The sequence below is a fragment of the Lytechinus pictus genome, chromosome 3, assembly GCF_037042905.1.
Source record: "Lytechinus pictus isolate F3 Inbred chromosome 3, Lp3.0, whole genome shotgun sequence".
NCBI lineage: Eukaryota > Metazoa > Echinodermata > Echinoidea > Temnopleuroida > Toxopneustidae > Lytechinus > Lytechinus pictus.
In genome coordinates this window covers 40,853,621-40,876,706 of record NC_087247.1, presented here as the reverse complement: position 1 = coordinate 40,876,706, position 23,086 = coordinate 40,853,621, and the positions used below count along the sequence as shown (strand labels likewise).

The 23,086-nt window shown below is 34.9% G+C and overlaps 1 protein-coding gene across 1 annotated transcript; it reads right to left on the bottom strand.

Annotated features, from left to right (window-relative positions):
• Nucleotides 1-666: 666 nt before the first annotated feature.
• On the bottom strand, nt 667-22,460 carry LOC129257232 (F-actin-capping protein subunit alpha-1-like). Its single transcript, XM_054895514.2, has 8 exons — nt 21,822-22,460; nt 14,580-14,643; nt 12,371-12,419; nt 10,892-10,955; nt 8,634-8,843; nt 7,851-7,930; nt 6,028-6,184; nt 667-4,165 (listed from the first exon to the last, which is right to left on the bottom strand). The coding sequence occupies exons 1-8, from the start codon at nt 21,891-21,893 to the stop codon at nt 3,959-3,961; spliced, it is 903 nt and encodes a 300-aa protein (XP_054751489.2). The 5' UTR covers nt 21,894-22,460; the 3' UTR covers nt 667-3,958.
• Between the last annotated feature and the right edge of the window lie 626 nt (nt 22,461-23,086).

Genomic DNA, 23,086 nt, shown 5'->3' with positions numbered 1-23,086 from the left:
CATAATAAGCTTATTTAGTCGACATGGCAAGATAAAGTATATCGCCATGTTGTCAAGTCGATGGCATTTTAGAGGCTCCGTATGGCGTCTAGAGGGTAAATTTCCGGGGGGGGGGGGGTAACAGTCCCCGACGATAAAAATATGGGGATAATATTTTCCTTGAAGTAGATGTCAGGGGGCGATTGTCCTTTGGGTCATCGTTATAGAACCCCATGGACTCGTATCATTGACCTTTTGACCTCTTGATGACATTGGATCTCACTATATATCCTCTTCATAATTATACACACACCGCGGACTATCGGACCCGCGGTCTATCGGGCCCGCGGTCTATCGGACCCGCGGTCTATCGGACCCGCGGTCTAACGGACCCGCGGTCTATCGGACCCGCGGTCTATCGGGCTGTAACCAGACATTATTTGCTAATATTTGCATTCACATTTGTATTTCAATGCATGAATAAATTTTAACTCAAAATGAAATAACATGAAAACATCCCAAGCATTCCCACACTACCAACTTGCTTTCTATATCCTATACTCTACACAAATGCTCCAATTCTAAGAAATTCTCATGATGATCAAAGATTGATTTTAATTAAAATTGATGTAACATTAATGTACAATAAAGAGCAATAAATATAACAAAAACAACACGAACAGTATATTGTGTGTGGTAGTCAAAGTCTTTAATTGAAACTCATTAACAATTTGATTCATATTAGCATTCTTGAACTTACACGTACATGAAAAAAAAAACTTTGGCTCCAACTCTCTAGTTAAGGGTTTTACTAATGTTCTTGTTAACTGCTGTATTCACAAATATATATTCCCCAAAATAATCTGTAGCGAAATAAAACAATGAAATTATATAATAATTATTGAATGCTACTGGACTCCCAATTGTAATGACTGATATTCACCTTTTCCTTCTTTTTTTTTCTTTTGTACAACCACATGAAATGATTTGGAAGCATTTATCAAAAACCCAAACTTCGCTCTCTCTCTCTCCTTTACACATGCTGCAATATATAAAAGCTATTAACACATACATGTATTCATATCTGAATTTATCTTGCAGACAGTCACCACACATTACTTTTGGAAATCTACAGAACACAAGAACTACATTTACATACAATGCATATACCTTCTCTTTCATACAAGCTGGTATAATTGTGCACATTGTGATGTTGCGTAACAAAGGTAAATATCTTACAACTGGTAGTTATACCAAGGGTTGGATAAAAATCCATAAAAAGTTGTTGCTTGATGAATTATTAACTAGAAATAATTAAATATCCAAATAAAAATAAAGTGGCCTGTATTCTATATTCTGGTTTTACTTAGGCCATGGACCAAGTCTGTGCAGAAATTATGGAAAGCAGAAAATGTCAAAATTTTGTTTACATTGTACGTTTCTACTCAGTTTAGACTGTTCTTTTCTATTCAAATTATTTCCAGACAGTCATATTTGATTATCAAATATGCTGTTAGAATTGTGTCACATTTCCATAGTCAAACCACAACTTTAGACAAATATGAATTGAGAACACATGCCATTCTGGTCCTGTAAAACTAATATGGATGATTGCTATCCTATATCAGTAACAACAAGAATTTAATAAATTGTAACAAACTATATCTTAATCCAATCTGACCAAGAAAATATATATATTGCAAGAGAATCTCATTCAATCCTATATCATGTAATGTGCCAGAAAGAAGAATAGTTTAACACACATGTACACAATCACAATAACACAAGAGCACTTCAGGCCAACTTCCATAAGTTGTACATGAATATACTATGGGCCAAGGAAATTCATATGCATGTATTCAGTTTATCAGTGGAACTGTGGATTTCAATATCGATAGTTACATATCTACACTACAGTTAGTGAACTGACATTGGATATTTGTTATTTTGTTTCACATTTGAAGGGGAGAACATTTTATGAGAAAGTATTAAACATGAATCACATGCATTAAAGGGATCGTTTCACTTTGCGAGCAGCTGATTTAAAACATTCTCAAACTGAGATGAAACATGTGTATGAGTGCCTGAATTTGTCCTAAAAAAAACCCTGAAACAGACCAAAATATAGGATGAAAACTCTTCATTTAGGAACAAGTAGCAATTTATAAGCTTGATTTTGAGAACCGTCTATTAGATGGGTTCAGCTTATGACCAGTTTCTCCAATTCAAAAAGTCTGTTGGCTATGTTGACTGCCTTCTGCTGTGTGTATCTCCTATACACAAGCTATTATCATTGTACATTCAGTGTATACCTTGTACACACTGTATGTTGGTCATGCTGTGTTCATCTAGAGATTATGTGTTGTGGTGCACAGATTCCCTGTATACACATAGTCATTGAAACCAACCCCTAATTATTTTCAAACTTTGGTTTACATCTTAAAGATTTTTAAATTGTTCCTGTAGATATGATGCTTAGAAACTTTTGGGATGGTATTTTTACACCAAAAGCCTAATGTTTGGCCCATTTTCAAGAACCAAAATGATAAATTTTTAAATCAGAACAAAGTGAAATTATTACTTTAATATTATTTTGCAAGGCAATCTTTATTAAAAGGAATATTAGAGGTCAATTATCATCAGAGATATTTAACCTCAAATTCCATCTAAATAATCTATACACAATTCATACACAACATCAAGGAAAGAATGATAAAATTATTCCTATGTTGTTGATATCACATTGTGCAGTGCACATTAGTGATGAGACTTTCTTCCACACTTGGTTAAAGAATAAACTATCTTAATATGGATCACTTGCTTCTCAGTGCCTCCTACTGAACAATTAAAACCTCCCTCAGCTTATATACATTTACATACAAAAATTGCAACACATGATCACCCCTCAAAATTTCTTTTGGATGCTCTTAGTCCTTACAATTAATTTCAATATACAAGAGACACACATAATGGGAAAATTCCTAATTTTCATCATAAGAGTACAAAATAAACAGGTTATTAAAACTTGATAAAGCAGTGAATTATATGTACCTACACAACACGATTTTAAAGCGAAAGAGAACATGGTAATAAAGACTATATAAATTAACTCTCCATAACTACATGAACAAATATAAGGCCCATCATGAGCCTATCTTTGAGTAAATAAATGATGAAACCAAAAAAAAAATCAAGCTAGCTATATAATATAATCACTCTATGGAAACAATAAGTACTTTTATTTCATTTCCCTAGTTGACTAAAGGTATATTATTGGCTTCAAAAGAAAGATATCCATCAAAACAACAAGATGGAACTGCATGTAGCTGCAATGTTACCTATTAAGAAATGAAGATACAGTAGAGTTATGAAATTATGATAAATTTCAAGGCCAGTATATGGATACCGATCGTAGAACTTCATCGCATGTTTTGTAGGATGTATTAGAAAAGAGGCAACATTCAAGATAACAGTGTGGTTTTACCAATCACATTAACATCTTAGCAATTGATTCAGATATTCCAATATTCAAGTGATCTCAACCAGAAAACTACAAAAAACTAATGATGCTTATCTCCTGATGATATACACATTTGGATTTATGTCTGCAAAGTCTTCCACAAATCAATCAATGAACAGATATCTTTAAAAAGAGGTGCTATTGGAAAACAGGGAGTTAACTTTTCATACATAATAGAGTCTTAAGGATCAAATATGCTTTATATTTCACAAAAATGTAACTAAAACCATACAAAAGAGAATGTTTAGAGGTTCCCATATTTCGTCACATCACAAAAAATACATATGGTGACGAAATGCGGCAAGGATAAGATCGAATGGTGCACTATATATATTTAGATATACATACAGATAAATGATAACTTGCTGTAAAAAAAAATTATCCAAGGGAGGAAAAAGAGGTGTGGATTGCGATTCTTTAAGGCATGACAATGCCAAAATGGGGGCTAAAAAGTTCTTATTACTGGGACTGGTTGAGCTTTTTGCCAATGTCGTATTGACTAATTTGTTTCCAGTCGACCTTGGTTTTGGTGATCGGCAGTGCCCTTCGGAGTGCCTTAAATGTTGTATCGGACATTGTACCATAGTCTTCAGTCAGGGTTGATTGGTAAACTTCCTCTGCATGTGAGATTGCTTTCACAAATGCTGCTGCTGTGTTCTCTGGCGTCTGCAACAAACAAGAAATATGATGAATCTATCCTTGCATAACTCAATAAACCTGTCCAGATCAAGTCAGAGTGGTATTTCATGAAGTGGTTCATAAGTCATGCACTACTCTCTGCATGACTCTATCGATGATTGTTAACCTCTTCATGTGCTAAATGAGATATCACAAATTGCCCTGTCTAAACAGCCCTGCTAAACAGGTAATTATTCTATAACTTTAATTATACCTACTATTGAAGTTAAAATATACCAGGTTTTGACAATGACTAAGGGTGCAAAGAGAGAGTATTTTGGTGAGAAATTGTTCACATTGTATAGTGCTTGTATGTTATGATCATGTTATGCAATTCCATAAGCAATAGTGTGTGAGAGAGTACACAAGAAATGTGCACAACATATCATATAGGCCTTTTGGAGTAGTGGAAAATTATTTTTAAGGAACTGTTGGTTCTAAATATAAAAAAAAGGTAAATTCCATTATTGGAATAAGAGGACTACATGTACATATTTTAGTTAATATGAATTAAAATCAATACCAAAGTCACACAGGCTTAGACAATGGTATTTATGGACAAGTTCAAGAGGGATTTATATTTGTGTAGTTATTGTTTTCAAAGGTTATAATGGGTTGTGAATTCATTTGCACAGTTTAGTGTATATATATATATATATATATTCATGCCATTGTTATATCAGTTTGTTAAAATCTTATTGAAAGGTTACTCATTGGGGTACATGTTGGCAATTATGTTGAGGGAACGCTTCATGTTGAATTAGGGCAGAGTCAGAACTTTTAAATGCCATTCAAATGACTGTTGAAAGCATAAACGTTTACCTATTTTGACAACTATTTAACTGTAAAGATCTAGGGGGAAAAATTTTCCCAGGAAGTTGCTGAAATTTCACATTTTACATCTTTATATCCATGAAAAGGCCATCTATTTCCCCTATTTTCTTGACATGGTTTTGATTTAGTTGGAAACTATCAAGACAAGTGGAGCACCTCTGGCAATCTCGCCTGCATTACGCGATCAAACATAGCAGCAGTGCTGACATTGAAAACAAAAAAATTATTCAAAAAACACTATTCATATGATAATAATAATAATGTGGAAATGCTAATGTCTTATCATTTTATGGTTTATTCAAGTTGGTAATTATGGTAAAATCTGTAAAAATTGAAATATTGTATAATGCAAGCAATAATAAACAAAAGAAATAGTTAGGAAATCATCAACTCTGTCATTTGAACATCACTGAGTTGTGAAAATAAGCGAAAATTTTAAAATGCTATAACTTTCTCATTTTACATCCAATTTTGATGAAATTTTCAGCATTTATTTTTCTCTCTTGATTCAAATTAAAAAATTTTGGGGGTGGACTTGACCTTTAAGTAATACTTGATTACCCCTTTGTCCAAGTTTCATGAACTAGGTCCATAAACTTTCTAAGTTTTGATGTCATTTCAAAAACTTAACCCTAGATTAAGGTTTAAATGTTAAAGCGACGTCGGAAAAGCGGTGCCTACAGTCTTGCTCTGCTATGCAGGCAAGACAAAATTGAAGAATATTCACCTCTTTCTTGACTCTGAAAGATTGTTTTCTGATGTAACACTCAGTCAACACCATGAGAGTCTACATGTGGAACTATATGTAGTCCTACATACTGACTTTCATGGTGTTTAATGTGTGCATCAACTGAACATGATCGAAATTAATCAAACGATTGATCGAAGATAATTTTCACTTGATGCTTACACTCTTTTAACAGCAGCACTTGTGAACCTTTGTGAACCTAGAACATTTCTCTTTTCCATTTTCAAAACTGCATAACTAAAGAATAAGGATATATTGGACAACTTACTGAGATTTCAAGGGGGAACTTGACTTCCTTATGACTGACTAGCTGGACATTACCATCTTCATAGTAGTGTACTTGAACCTTGATGAGTCCACCTGCCTCGACTGACCCACATGATGGGTCAAAGGTCACTGTCCACTGAGATCGCCAGCGACCATTCCTAAAAAAAAGATCATTGCACACGAATAGAAAGTGATTAGAGAAGACATTAGAACATTATACCAAATATAAAACTAATCAAAGATCACACACTAAGAAGCTTAAAGTGCAACTGGGGCCCCATATAGAACTAAACTTTACCAGTTTAAGTATGGCAACTTCTAAAGAATTCTTGGCTTTTAATTATTGTTTACCAACATTTTTTTTTCAAACAAGTGCACACAATGGGTCCAATGATGCTAAAGCATTTCCATATATTTGCTCAGGGGCATAGGTACTGTGGCAGGTATCAAACCCTAGACTTCATTTGTTTAGTCAGGTGCCTTAGACCACTTAGCCATGGCACCTCCTGTTAAGCAATTTTACCATGGAGTTTGCAGTTAGGTGGCAAAGTCTTTATAATGCAAGCTTAAGGCAACATTTGGGACCCAGATGTCAAAATTTCCATTTTAAACTCGAGACCATGTAGGTAAAGAACCATATACCATGGTCAAATCTATGTGAGATGATTCACTATTAGCTGAAACCAACTAAGTCTCTGAAATGATTTTATCTCTCTTAATATAGAGGATCAACCTCTGGATTTTGACCCATGGAAAGATGTTCACATAATGCCTCATAACTCCCAATGCACTATGAATGAAGTCATAATTCCTCCTTTTATTGCTTGCAAATGGCCAAATTACACCACTTAAATTGGCAAATATGGACATTAGAAGGGCATTACATTAGTGTGAAATATGACTTTTACTTAAAGGTCAAGCCTATCCAAGCAAAATCTGAATCACTGAGAAAAATAAATGTATAACGTTGGAAATTTTATCTAAAATCAGACGTAAAATAGGAAATTACATTTTAAAGATTTTTTTTGCTTATTTTCACACAACAATTAAATGCATCACTCAGTGATATGCAAATGAGAAAGTCAATGATGTCCCTCACTTACTATTTCTTTTGTTATTTAGTTGTTTGAATTACATTTCAATTTTCACCTATTTAACAATAAAGACCAACTTAACTGAGCCATAAAATGTTAAAGCAATGGTAATACCACATATTCATGGAGAAATTGAACTTTGTTTTACACGATAATGAGGAGAAAATTTAACTTCTACCTATTTTATATAGTAAAATACAAATGAAATAGTGAGTCAGTGATGCCATCAGTCCCCCCATTTGCATACCGACCAGGATGTCCATATAACTGTTTTGTGCAATTAAGCAAAACTTTGAAATATCATAACTGTCTTATTTTACATCCCATTTTGATGATATTTTCAGTGTTATGTTTGTTTGATTTTTCTCTTTTAATTCAAATCAAGTTTTTTTTGGGGTGGACTTGTTCTTAAAATTTTGACACTTCTGTGGGAGATTTCTGGGGGAATAGGCTCGGTAGCTAAGCTCACTGGAGTGACTGCGTTGGCTGTATGCCACCTAACCACAATCACCCAACCATAGGCTTATAATTCCTATATACATATAAACAAATTCTTTTTGAAGTTTGGCAGGTTATTATCTATACTTTATCACGTGGATGAGTTGCAATTATAATATATTTTGTTTTATTACCATTTACCAAAAGAAATATGAGGTTGGGCAAAATGACATCAAATATTTGGACTGAAAAATATCACTCATGTGAAAAGACTCTCAATGAGTTGTCTCACCAGAAGTTGGCTGGCTGAAACAAGTGATGTTCAATACATGCCACAAGGATGACCTTCTTATCTTTACTCCTGCCATATGCCTGATAAAGAGAGAAAGAAAAAAAGAGCAGTGAAATACTTTAAAAAATAAGTTCTGGTCATGGGATTGACATGTGGAAGAAACTGAATTGTTTTATTGAGGGCTTGCATGCCTCTTGGCAACAGTGATGAATTTAATTTTGTGCGCCCTAGAAAATAGATAAACATTTTTTAGTTCAATACTCTCTTCATCTTTTCTAACGTTTTAAAAATTATTTGCATATTATATTAATTTTCACAATGATTTTTCACAATGCACCTCAGAATTGGGGTCTGCTGTATCAGTATTAGAATCATCTATAATGTAAATGATCAGAAATCAATTTTATTTTGATGATGGTCACATATACTGTACACGGTGAAGAAACATTTATGGGAAGACAAATAATGTTCAGCTTAAAACATCAGCTGATACAACAATTTCTTACAGCATCTGAAGAAAAGCTCTTCAAACTTTTTTATTTCCTAAATTACATTAATTTTTGCCACAACTGGGGCCCATTGGCATGAAAGGCACTCATTGACTTTGTACACAAAATGTGTCTGAGCTTTCCTTGCCATGTCTGCACAAGACTTCAAGGTCTAGAGAAATATCATCATCCCATCAATGGTGTAGTGATGGGAGTCAAGATTATGATGTCCATGATTTAGTCTATTTGGCATTACATGTCCAGGGGTTGATGGGGGGAAGGGGGCTATACTCACTGCACTATTTCCATTAGGAAAATGATCCTTGATGTAACCTGCTAGAGCATGAGACAATGCTATCCTCCATGGTTCTGAAGTGGTATCAATGTTAGTAGCAGGCTCTACGTCAGTCACCACTTTCCTCATATGGTCAAACTTGAAGGTCTGCTTGGAATCAGGGTCTAGAAAGCGTCCATTCGGTAAATCATTGAATTGTGTGACTAAAGCCTGAGGGAGTAAAATGTAAATGAAGCAATCAATTCTCTCTGAGTCTATATATCAATGGTTATGCACTTGAATAACAGCAATAAAACAAAATAAAAACCATCAGATATATCTAGTGCCCCACCAAATATATAACTAGATGGATTTTCAATTACAAGCAGTCAAAAGCTATGACTCAACCATTGCCAGATAAGAAATATAGAAATACATTAAAAATGGGAAGTGCCTGGAGCACCCTTTTAAGAAGGGCCAACTGGATCATAACGCCGAACCCACCTTAAGCATACTGATCATTGCATGCATATGATTTTTACAATATTTTGCTTAATTTGAAAATTGAATAACATTGTTCATTTAAAATTGAGATTTTGATTCTCAGCATTTTTCAGCCATACAGATTTTTTACAGTGCCGTTCACTGATATCAAACACCTTTTAAAACCATTTTCACAAAAATCTAGCATACCACAACGACACTGCAATATCTCTAATTCATGCCCGTCAGGCCCCCCCAAAAAAAAAAAAATCTAAAAAACATGACTTTGAAAAAGTAAATAGAAATGGAGTTTTCACACCATATTCATAAATATATGATCATTTTCACTTTAATTGGCTGAATTTAATTCACATTTTATGCTTCAAAATAGTGTTGCATTAAATTTGCCCCCCCCCCATAAAAGGTAGAAAAATGTGGAAATACATTAGAAATTCACTAAAGATAAAATATGAAAGAAATTGATTTTTAACTCATTAAAAAAATTATTGTTGGGAAAAAGGAACACTTAATAGACAACATTCTAGGAACATTACTTCGTGAATTTTGATGCAAAATGTTATGGGGCTTGCACGAGCAGTGGCAAAGGTCTAAGGAAAGGGCGGGGGGATTACCATCCCCTTTAGCTATACAAAAGCCAAAAGATCCTGGCATGGTTAGGCTTAACCTTTTTAGTTCTCACATAATGAATTGCGTCAGACTTTTGACCTTTGAAGTAATCACTCCCAAATCAAATATCATCCCCAAGCACATGAAACAAGTCAAAATTTTGACCCTTATAGACTTTTTAGTAATTGCAGAATGAGATATTATCAGGTAAACAATGACCTCGATGTTTGGCTTTTGCCCTTGCAATCCCAAAATCTTTACATTTCATTGTCATTTACAAGTCATGTATACATTAGCCAAGTTTAAAGTTGATCCCTCAAATAGTTCCTCAATTATTTGCGAGAACAATATCTGAATTCCTTGTTAAATGACTTCCATGACCTATGACATTTTTATATCCCAAACACATAAGATCACAGTCACTCCTAAATGCATACTTGGACCCAGTTTGAAACTGATTTGTCAAAATGCAGAAAACATAAATGTAATGGATGAAAAAATGTATCCGGCAACCACCTAGAGTGGGTGGGGGCATAAACCAAAGAATATCACATTTAAAGGGGAATTTCAAACTGACAAAGTTTGTTGTAAAACTACCAGAAAAAATATCGTAAAGAAGAAGGTTTGAGGAAAATCCACCTAAGAGTAAGAAAGTTATTAGAATTTTAGTTTTTAGATATGTGACGTCATATACAAGCAGCTGCCCCACATGTTACGTAATATAAAATGGAAAAAAAAATCAACAACTTTCAGGAGTGGATGTGAACTACTTTGTTTCTTGACATTGAAAACATTTTTTTTGCAACTTCAAGTTACAATAAAACAAAAAATTAATTTTCTGAGATAGCATTTCATCTATCTTTTTTTCACTACATGATAAATGGGGAAGCTGCTTGCAAAAAAAAACAAATCCAAAAATAAAAATAAAATTCTAATAACTTTTTTAAAGCTTTGATGGATTTTCCTCAAACCTACATCAATATCTTTTTTATTTTTTAACGCCACTTTATCAATAAATTTGTTGTCAAGGTGAACTTCCCCTTTACACATGCATATTGATGGGTAGTGTTTAGATAGAAAGAGAAGAGAAGAACAAGCAAGAGGATGAAAAGATATATATGAGCATGATGATGAAGATGATGGAAATTGAATAAAAAAAGTTGTCTTACTGGTCTTTCTACTCCATCAATGCTGGCTGGTGTGAATTGGTCCTTGTTGTATTTGGCAAATGATCTGTTAAAGGAACAAGGAATAGAGAATTTATAGCTTTGGTTTAAAATGAGGTTTGGATTACTGAAACCCTTATTTGAAACAAAATTTAGGAATTACCTACTAGCTTTTCATTAACAAATTGATTGAAAATATCCAATGAGAATACACATGTAATTTGTATTGTTCGGTTTGTTCCAACAATGCAGCTTACATGTAGATACAGTACATTGTATCATTTTAATTACTGTATATAGTGAGTAGTAGGCCTACTCTGTGTATATCAAGTGTGTATATCTGTGATATCAAGTTTTATAATCCCAGACACTAAAATGAATAATCACAGAAAGTTAGGTTTCTATACTGGGTGTATCAATAAAAGGAAAAATAAATTTCATGACTTTTTAGAACATAACAATAATTTTTTCATAAGTATGAATTTATGAAACTTATAAACTTATGTGAAAATGAGCAGAATTTGGGAGTAATTCAAGTTTTAACTTTCTTTTTTTCACATCTGATTTTGATGACAATTTCAGTGTTATGCTTGTTTAATAAAATCAACTTCTTTTGGGGTGGAATTGGCTATTCATATCATTTATTATTAAAATTTAAAAGTTACAATACCATATGATTCTACAACGCATCATCAAGGATTGATTTATGCTCAGCACTTCTCTGCATATAGTGTAGGAATACATACTCTACAGTCCACTTAATACTTATTGCAAGTGTGAAAGTCATTTAATATGCACATTTATAATTTGTGATACTACACAAAGGGTAGCTGACAGGAATGCCCATCATAACACTCATGGAGCATAGTCAAAGACAAAGTTCTGTTCTATTCATTACCATTATTAAACAGATGCCATGCTTTCATTTGAATCATTAGCTGAGATAATAGCTTTACAAGCTGTAGTCTACATGTACATGATAAACAACTACATGCCTCTCCACTGAGAATTATAAATTGGATCCAAGAAAACACAATAGAACTATAGAAAATTATATGCATTACCTGTAAACCAGCATACATATCAAAGGTATATGCACAAATGTATGTACTTTTACAGTACAATACATATTACAATAAAGTTTATCATCACTGTGCACATACAAATGCATGCATGATTCCTTTTAGTTCTAACCAAACACAAGGAATTCTAATCTACAATGTATTTGTGAAAACAAGTAAATAAAGTTTTTTAATTAAATAACTTTTTTATAAAGCAGTGATACACAGAACTTGGTAAGTAAGCTACAGGTACATCAATGACATCATGATATCATATCTAATTTTGTTGAAAGTTTCATTGCATGCTTTTCTTTAATTTTAATCTCTTGTATTTAATTCCAATCAACTTATTTTTTATTAGATAGTTAAGTATTCTATTGACTTCATGATCAGCATAATAACAAACAAGGGAAATACTTACTCTCCTGCTTCACTGAGAAGATGGTCATTATTTATCAAAATCCTGACATCTGTTTAAAAAGGATTAAAGAGAAAATAGAAACAGGTTAAAGTTATAGTTGCTGCTGTTTTAGTACATGTAGTAGTAGAGTGGTGGGGGTGGCAGTGGCGGCAAAAAGCAGCAGCAGCAGTAAGTATTAGTACTCATACTAATTAATATTAGTACGAATAACTGCAAAGGCAAAGTCTAAGAATTTGAATGTTGTTAACTAAGATCAAAGCCCAAATACAGCCGTTCCTAATGCTCAATGTGGCTGATATCCAGTTTAGGGAGTTTAGTGATTTAAAGTTAGATCTGAACTCAGTTCACGCATGGAGGTAAATGGTTCATATTGTCGTGTTCAATTTCGAGACATAACAAAAATTAATTTCCAATCTTCGCTGGGCTCCCGACTTCCAGCCCGGCCTGACTCTCAACATAAACCGTTCTACTAATTACTTTGTAGCTTATACATGTATATTTCCCAATTGTTAATTCACTTTTAGATCTGGTCTGAAATAAAATTCATCCATTTAATCTCATATTCACTCTGTGAAATTGACAACATTCAATTATTCAAATCATCTCTCAAAACTTACTTATTTCAGCAGATGTGTAATAATTAGCTTAATTGGATGAGCCTGCGCCTATGAATGTTTTTATCAGAAATATGGCGCAATATAAATGCTGTGGATCATCATCATCATATTAATGTGAAAACATGTGCATACACTTGAAATTTTATGCATGAATGTATAATTGGACTGTTATTTTTTACAAGTTAACAATAAGGAGGAAAATAACCATTTACTTTTGAACTTAGGACAAAATATAATTTTTCATTAAATCACCTTTGACTTGGCATAGTGACCTGAATTTACATTCATCAATTTGACACTAGTTACTTAATAACCATTATACCTGTAGTATATGGAATAGGGAGAATTGATTAATATTTTCAAAATTATCTTGAAAATCTTAAACATAGTTAAAATCAAAGACTTCAAATATTTCTTGTTCTTGATTTTGCAACATACTGTATGTACCCTCAATCAACATTACAATCACTTTGAGGCAGTTTCTTCTATAATTAACCAGAATTGAATAGGTAAAGAGTTAGTAATGTGAAATAAAAATGAGTACTAAATATCATCTAACATTCAAATCATATTTTTACAAAAGTTTAGTGGCCATTGAAATTTTTTTTTTACGGTTGATTCTTTATGAAAGTTTGAAATGTGATATTTCAGTATCTGGCACACTCACTTTGTAATGTACCGTACTTATATTTTCTTTAAAAATGAACCTTAAACACCTATCTTACAAATGTAGTGATTGGCTATCAGAAAGCTAGACAAAGATTACATCCGATCACGTATTTCAGGTAAAATCACAACAGTTTATCAAATAGAGTACATTTTCACTTCATATCCTTTAGTGCAGCGCTTCTCAACCTTTTTTTACTCGAGGACCACTTTGACTCTCAGATGTTTTTCGAGGCCCACCTACCAAAATTTTAAGAAAACGTCCATTTAGATGAAAAAAATGTTTCATGAAATTTGAGCACAAAGCTCTGAATCACAGTTGAAACAAACAGTTTGAGAACTAATCTGCATTCGACAATTGCAATAAAACCATCATATAGTGTGCATACATGCTTCGCAACATGCATGATACCTAAGCATGCTTTACACTGCAAAAAATCCGGTGTTGATTAAACACCAGCCCGGAATCTATATATCTTCACACCAGAGAAGTGTTAAAGAACACCAGTTTCGTTTTGGTTTAACACCAGAAAGGTGTTTATATAACACCAATTAGTATTAAAACAGCATCGGTTTGATTCCAAACTGGTGTTTCAATACTTCTCTGGTGTGGACATATATAGATTCCGGGCTGGTGTTAAATCAACACCGGAGTTTTTGCAGTGTACATGTAGTTTTGTTTGACCCGAACATACCATGTTCGGACAGGTCTGTGAAATATACTATACTTTTTCTCCTATTTTTTTCTCCCCCTGGAGCTTCTCGCGGCCCACCGTTTGAGAAGTGCTGCTTTAGTGGATTCACATTTTTACTGTTTTAGGGCATAAATGTAAACAAATTATCTAGCAATGCATCAGAATAACAACTTTCACTTTAGGTAGGATTTACCAAAACTAGAACTAGGTTTTATAATTGACAGAACTCACCATTGAATACCTCACTGAACTCTCCTGGAGGTGCATGGGTAATGAAATCTGATGCAATTTTAACCTGAAAATGAATGATTATATAAATCAATGTTATTAGATCTAGTTAATAGTGATGTTGCACATAAACATTTCTTTTCTTCTTTCATCCAAGTAAAATTTAAGAAATATACACTGTATGTTGAGTATATTGTAACTGTTTATGGGATAGGATTTTTAGCAACTAAAAATACAAATGAAATCAATTGCCAATGAACAATAAGTTACTAAAATACATTCCAATGGACATAGGTTTACTTTTTCTTAGTTTTTAAATTTGATCTACTTTCTACCGCAAAACACAAGAACCTAAGACAAGTGTCAGAACGCCTCTGGCAGTCTTGCCTGCATTACGCGATTCAAATAATTATTCACAAAAGAAAACATTCATGATAATAAATACTACGTCCACTGACCAAAAATGACTTTTGACCATGATCATGTGACCTAAGATGTGTGCAAACAATCACTCATACTTAATAATAATAATAATAATAGGCATTTATACAGTGCGTATCAAAAAAAAGTTTACACTTAGAAAAAATCCTGTAAAATTATACATTTGTAATATCCTGAGGATTTTTCCACATTTTAACATTGGTACAGATCCATTTAAGAAAATGACGATATAACTGTCGAAAAATATTTCCGCTTGAGTGAGCACCACTTACTTTTGAAAAGTTAGTGAAAAATGATTTGCGCAGAACTTTCAAATACTTATGCGAATAAAAATAGACCTTAATCATGAAGAACACGTGGAATTTAGCTAGTAAAATTGATTTGAAGATATATTTTACCTTTTTTAACATGTTTCCTTGCCCAAAACACTTTGAAGAGTGCATTGCACCCCACCATACTCCCCCACACACCGAGGCCATCGTGGCGATATTTGCTTTACACTGAGCTGTGATTTACATGACATGGCTTAGGCTTGATTTTCATTTTGTTAATTATTGTCAAGCTTGGGAAAGTATGGAGAAACAAGTATTAAATGAAAATGAAATGTAAACCCACTTTGAATGATAAAAACTTAGTGAAAAAAATGCTAGAGATGTCTGATATAAAATTTTGTTCAGATTCAGTTATGTCCTCAGATCCAGCTGGCACAAAAAAGGGTAAAGTGTTGAAATTTCAATTTGGGTGGCAAAATTGTTACAAAATGCTTGAATGTATCCGTTTTATTTCAATTGACTAAAAGTCAAAGGGAAATGTATGAGAAATGTTTCGCAGGGTAAGTTTGATTTTGCCCTTTCCCCTTGACACAGCGTGGAAAAGAGCTTTTCTGCGCAAACAGATTTCTGCGAGCTTTACAAAAATGGACATTGCTCACTCAAGTGTAACATTCTGTCAAAACTTTTACTTTCATTGGATAGATGAGACCCAAACCCAAGATTATATGTGAAAAAATTACCCACATGTTGTATATTTTTTAATTCCCAGGGCTTTTTCAAAGTGTAAACTTTTTTTTGATACGCACTGTATAGCGCCATATATCTAGAAATATTCTATTCCGAGGCGCGATGTTATTACTAAAATTACCCCGGCTTTAGATCGAGCTGCCTTTCAGCGCTCATGCATTCAAGGAATTAATACTGCCGGGTACCAATTCACCTCACCTGGGTTAAGTGCAGCACAATGTGGATAAATTTCTTGCTGAAGGAAATTATGCCATGGCTGGGATTCGAACCCACGACCCTCTGTTTCAAAGTCAGAAGACTAATCCACTGGGCTACAACGCTCTACACTTGATGACCCTTTTGTCTATGTTTCATGAACTAGATTAATAAACTTTCTAGATTATGATGCCAATTCGACAAATATATGCCTGGGCCCACAACCACTGTGGTGAAACCCTGGTTTGCACAGTCCATCGATTGAACTAAGAAAAATGACAGATTTAATTTCAGACTTTGCAAGTGGCACTGGAGTGTCCGTAGGGATAGGGAAGCCCATCAATGTGGAGTACCAGACAAAGAAGGTAAGCATACGTACAAGCTACCGGTTAGCAAGTTGAATGTTGTGAATATACACTTGCTGAGACGAAACTCAAACTCAAATTAAATATTTCCTAACAGGAAAACCAAACATGTCACGAATCACAATTACACTTTAACAAATTCAAATGTGCACCATTATACAAATAGCGAATAGGCATGAGTGCGATGGTGCGAGATTTCGCATGAGGTAAAAGAAAGATGCTCTATTCAACGAGGCGTTAGCCGAGTTGAATAGAGCGTCTCTTTCTTTCACCGAATGCAAAATCTCGCACCATTGCACGAATAAGAATATTCGCTATTTGTGTTGTACAACGCCTTGGAATTTAGCGAAAATATGGAGAAAAAGAACAAAATTTTCCCTGCAGTAATCTATGAAAAGGGAGCAAAAAATTGAAAGCAAAAAGCAAAATCCCACAAGCACATATGACCTTGGGCAGCATTGCGCATTTAGCCAGCAGGCTTATACGCGTATTGCACCTTCATTTTACTGAGCACAATGAATTAAATCGTATTGTGACGTCACCTCCTAAAGCCGTGCAACGGTACATTTTGGATGGTACGTCTTGTGTGCAACGGTATGAATGTTTGACATTCAGCCTCCCATTTGCTCGCGTACAACAAGCTAAGTAGGCGTTGTACAATGGGAATTATTACCTTCATCGGGAACATGTGCATTATAGTATACACATGGAGCTATTAACACAGAAAGAGATCCTTCTTCCAATTCCTCTGTTAATCCTTTGTTATAGATTTCTTCTGGCGAAGGAACGATATCTAACATCAATAGGCGAGCCGCCAGGCGAAAGTAAGAGCCCGCTCACGTAACGTGATAAGCCTGCTCGTAAAATCTGAGGTCAGTGATTTTTTAAGGTCCCTGCGTTGCACCGCTGTAAATGACAATCTTCCACGTAACTTTCCTCCGAGCTCTGGTTTTTTTCAAAATCGCAACAAGACTTACTGTTCTTCCAACATCCTTCGTACAGATTCCTGATGTACGTCTTTGATGTATGGTTCTGAGATGATCCCCTTTGCATAAAAACCAAATACGTTACAATCTGATTCAATCCAGCCACAGTACGTATGGAGAAAGTTGGATATTAGTCATTAATGTATGTCTGTCTTTCTTGCTTTATTTAAACCTTTTCCTGTATGCTCCTGTCTTATAAATTACAATGAGGGAAAAAAGCATACTTCGAACTTGATTTCGATGCTAAGATTATTTGTTTGGTCATGTTCGCCTTGAAAATATAACGACAAATCTCTGGGGCATCGTCGAGTATCCTCCGGTGCCCCACGTACTCCTATTTGTGTAAGTTGAAGGTGAGTGTGATGCCGGAGTTCCGAGCTCGCGCGCTCAGCTCATTCAGTACAGGCCTCAACTTCCAGACCGTTTCGGAAAAATATTAGAATTGACACATTTGAAGAGATAAATCTAGACTTAACTTTTCTGATATTTCGTTGATTATGGTCTGTAAATTTTATTCACATTTAATAATATTATTACCCATTGGGTCCGAATATCAGCGTTTTAAATTGCATTAGATTTTGGACTAAACTTTGATATGGTGCTAATGGTGCTATGGTGCTAAAACTGTTTGTATGTTCAGGTCTTTTGTGACATACAGTGTCTCCATTATTTTGAAGTTTCATGTGATTAGGAAAACATGGGACTGACAAAAATCTCTGATTATTTTTACTTGGCTTAAAATTGGCAGATTTCAAGTAACAAGGAACGACACCTTTCTGCAATGAAGTTTGAAAAAGGCTACTCAAAGGTCACACACACACAGTCTGAGGATGGAATCCATCTGGCCCAGGGGACTAAGAAACATCAAGTAAGGGGATAACTTCATCTTAATCAATCAATATCTAACCAAAATCTTCAGCTATTTTGTGCTGAGCAGGGACATAGTAATACTACCAGGAGGATAAGTGATATAAACAGAATTAAAATAGTCAAGTAAAATGTTAGCCTTTTGCCTTTTTCTTTTTGCCTCAGTCAATTCAGAGAAAATGCCTGTGAGTTTCTAATAGATGCCATTCCAGTCTTGATTAATGGTAAGTAGTCTCAAAATGAACTTATTTTTTGTTTGAACTCGAAGAAAAAGCTTCCAACTCCTATGTTTTTCTGTGTAAGTGAATTTCAACTTCATTGTTTGCAGAAGCAAAAAGACCCTGAAGCTTCCCTCATATCAACAAACTAACCTTTTTCTTTAAAGTTTTTTTTCTTTGTACTACTGGACTGATTGTAATGACAATTCATTTGAAACAGCAGTACAGCATGGTAAAAACCAAGAGGAGTAGAGGACTAAAGTGTATTTAACATTTGACAAAGATCTTTACAATTACAGTCAACAATATTTTATTTACATTAATATCTAAACCCGAAATAAAAATGCATCATGAATGTACAGTATACATCAAGAGAATTCTTCACTTCTCCTTTTTTGGAAGTTGTCCAAGAATTCCAGCAGACATCGGCCCGATATTATAATGAAAAACTGATCAAAATAATTGGAATCAATGTTTTTTTGTTACAAAACTTAAAATTTTAAAGAAATTTCTGGAGTGTGTACTACGTTGAACAGACTCAATACAGACATGGTCAGGGTATGAAATATGGTAATGTTAAGTTTTTAGGGACTACCTTATTCTCCACATTTGGGTGTTTGTGGAATATTGGGGTCTATTTCTTCGATATTTTTAGGGATAACAAACAATTATGCAGTACAAGCAAATATCATCATAGTTAAAATATTGATATTGTAACATAATGAGTTATACCTTTAAGATGTATTTCATAGTTAAATCATAGAGGGCGACATTTTTATGTAGTGATATGCTTTGCCATTATTGGAGAAGTACGTCAGTTCGCTGGGAGCTGCGGTGGCGTGCGGATGTAAGCTCCGAATAAATCAAGTTGAACTGTATACTGAATATATCCCAAGTTGCTTCATTTGCATGGTTTAGGGTGAGTGAGCGGGTGATTTGGTGTATTTCAGAGGAGTGAGAGAGTGTATCACGTTGCACAGTAGACTTTTGTGAGCGAATCTACCCAAAAAGAGATATAAAAGCAAGAAGCGTGGACCAGGTTCTGGAGACTGCAAGACGGCAGAACGCTACCCCGACAGGGCCCGGTTACGCCACAATATTCTAAATAATTGTTGGTGACAGATCTTGGGATGACTCTAAAAAGAATGGCCACTGGTCACCACAAAGCATTTTGGGGGAATTCCCTCGTGTATTTCCTACGCTGTACAGGGTGGTTACAAACGGCAAGTGGCTCTGCATCTGATTCAATCAACAGATAAATATATAAGATAACCCTGTAATTTAAAGCTTTCATCAGATCAGACAATTGGTGCTGTGAAAACTGTTATCAGTCATAAATATCTGCATATTTCCTCTGTTTATCTTCTTTCTTTTTTTGGGGGGGACATGTTTTAAGTGTTATGAGATAGTAATGGAATCCATTTAATGTTCGAGGCACAAACTGGACCCTCAAAAAAAGGAAAAGTTCTGTCTCGTTTGTTCTCCTTCTTTCAAAAATCGAAAACAAAATGGCCAATTGATACCGAGAACGAACGCGACATACATGTAGAGGTCTAACTTTTCATTTTTTTTAGGGTCCAGTTTGTGCCATGATGTCAGGATTCTGTGTCACCATAGACCTTCATCCAGATAATCGAGGTAAGTGCATAATTTATTTTCCCCCCTTTTATTTGGAATGCTATTGCAACCACATTCTACCCCATTTTGGAGAGTACCCATGTCTGCCTAGTATTACACGGACGAGTCCTGGGCTCCGGCCCGCTTCGCAGGAAAAAGCTCCCTGGGTTAGGGTTGGTTTGTCACAACACCAACGCAAGATTTCAACACCATAGGATGGGGGTCGGGTGTCCGGACACTTTACATTTTTGAAGCCTTCCTTTTTTATCTTTGGATTACACTAAAAAGATTTTGTACTAAAAATTGATGAAACTTTGCTTGTAAATTTTTCCAAATATCTTTCTAAAATTGATCGTCCAGACACACAACCTGTCTGGACACACAACAACTGGGTATACTTGAAATCACCCATTGTGACTGTCAGTGACAATGTCAGCTGATAGTAGAGTCTATGACTTAGACTTAACGTAGTATGGATGTGGATCGTATTACCGAACACTTTTCATAAATTCAATCATATCAAACACATGTTTCTCATAAAATTTACCAAACTTTCACCATTAATACACAATTGTACCTACAAAATATAAATATGTAAAAATTTTGCAGAATTTGTTTTTCTTTTTACAATATTAGCTTCCAATCAGACCCCTCTTCACATGTGAAATATTTTTGTCACTTGAACTAAGGTATCGCATTACCGAACGTGTGTTTTCTATGGGAAAAGTGGAGAAAACAACAAAATCACTGATGAGCTATATTTTGACCATATTTGTTATTGTTAGAATATTAAGACTTTGAAAATGTGTTTTTGACCATTATTCATCATCTTTCCATTCAAGTTCCCTTTGAGAGGATGTTGCAAAGTTTAGAGCGTATGAAATTATTTCCTGACGCGTACAATGTGCACATTCGATAATACATTACAATTTAATTACAAGGCTGGTCAGTATTACTATTACGATTAGTAATACAATCACTCACTATACCTACACATGTAGCAGCTCATCATTCTTGTGATACTGAGACTTTGGGTGTGGAAACGACCCACAACGAACAACAACGACTTAACATCATTTAGGCCTATTAGTACAGTTAGAGCCTATTAATGAGTATTATTGACTAACGCGTAACGTTAGTTTTTTAATAAATCAATAACATTATTAACATCCCTTCACATAAATCATAAAAAGATAATCTACTACAATCATCAAGACAAAGAGTTGAATAAGAGGCCTTTGCTTTTCAGTTTATTGTAGAGTCTCACAGCAATCAAATCAACAGCAACAGCCGTAAGAAAGAGAGGCACTTTATTAGCTTCATTATGACTGAACTTCTGAAGCCAGAACCTGACTCTGAGCCGAGCCTGCCGGCTGTGTGACCGAGGCTGAGGTCGAGTAAAGCAGGAAGTGATTTTTTGTAAAGAAATTTTCAGCTTATAATGCCATTGTGTGAGTTTGAGAGACATTTACTATTTGGAGATTCTTCTTGATTATCTGTTAGATTATTAAAATGTAGCTAAAATTCCAATTCTCACCTTTTCTGCGTCTGAGATTGGCTCAAAGTCCGACATCTTGTTGGCTAACACTGACGTTTCAATAACCCACATTAACTCCGTACACACTGATTGCGCACAATATGCCGCACTAGCGATAGCCGCGCCGCGCCGGCAACGAGATGCAAAAGCTCGGGGAATCCTGGCGTAGGTTAACCAGAGATATGGTCGGCCAAGTACAAGCTGCAGTATTACACGCCTTTCTTACGAATGGGATTCTGGGAAAGCGAAGTGTCGCCCTCAGCAGTCAAGTTTTTACACAACCCGGAAGAAAACAAACAGGACCCGCACCGCGCCGCGATGAACATGCACTACCGTGCATGCACTAGCTAGCTACACAGTCTAGTCGAGTCTACACACATAGTATACCTAGCTTTGATTAGCTTCGGATCGGATCTGCTGGCGGAATGTTAATGAAATTGCAATCTATACCCTGTTGGCTGTTCCATGTTGACTTGAGCCTGAGGTGTTGACGCTAGAGCTGACGAAATAACAAAACATAGATTTGCTCGACAATGAAACTGGAAACTATAGTATATGTAAGTTATTTCTTCTTAATTCAGATTAGATTTTGCTTTAATCATTTCTTCTACAACTAGTTCTAGTCTACAAATTACAATCATTTGCAGATTCAGTCTCAGATATTTTATTTTATTTGAGTGTGACTCATGACATGATATTGATAAGGACAGGTTGACTTGAGTTGAGAGTTGAATTAAGTTAGATTTCATTGTCTTGAAGTTGAGTGTCAGATCTAACGTTAGGTCCCAGTGGATTTAGATAAGATTTTGAATATAAAATAAGATCAAGAAATTTGCAAACTTTAAGATCTAGAGACTAGACTAGTGTCACTAGTCTAAGTAAGACTAAGTTAACGTTCAATGTTATTTGTTGAGGTCAAACAAAATAAGCCCAGGGGGGGGGGGGGGGGTCAAATATATTGCTGGACACATGCGTGACCAAGTAATTTCCAAACACCCCCTAGACGAGTTTTTCTCTGTGTGCAAAATAACCACCTAAACAAGTTTTTCGCGGGCTTTATTTACACATTTTGGCCCCTAAACAAGTTTGGCTAGTCTTTTAGTCTTAAAAAAAAGCTTTGAGGAAAAAAAACATACCCTAAATACGTCTGACCCCGCGATTGTCTTTCAAAACCACCCTTTTTCTTGAAAATCAGTGTTTTTGAAACCCTTAACGAGTCCACGCGCGGACCGCGTCCAAAACTGGAAAATACCCCTGTAAATGCG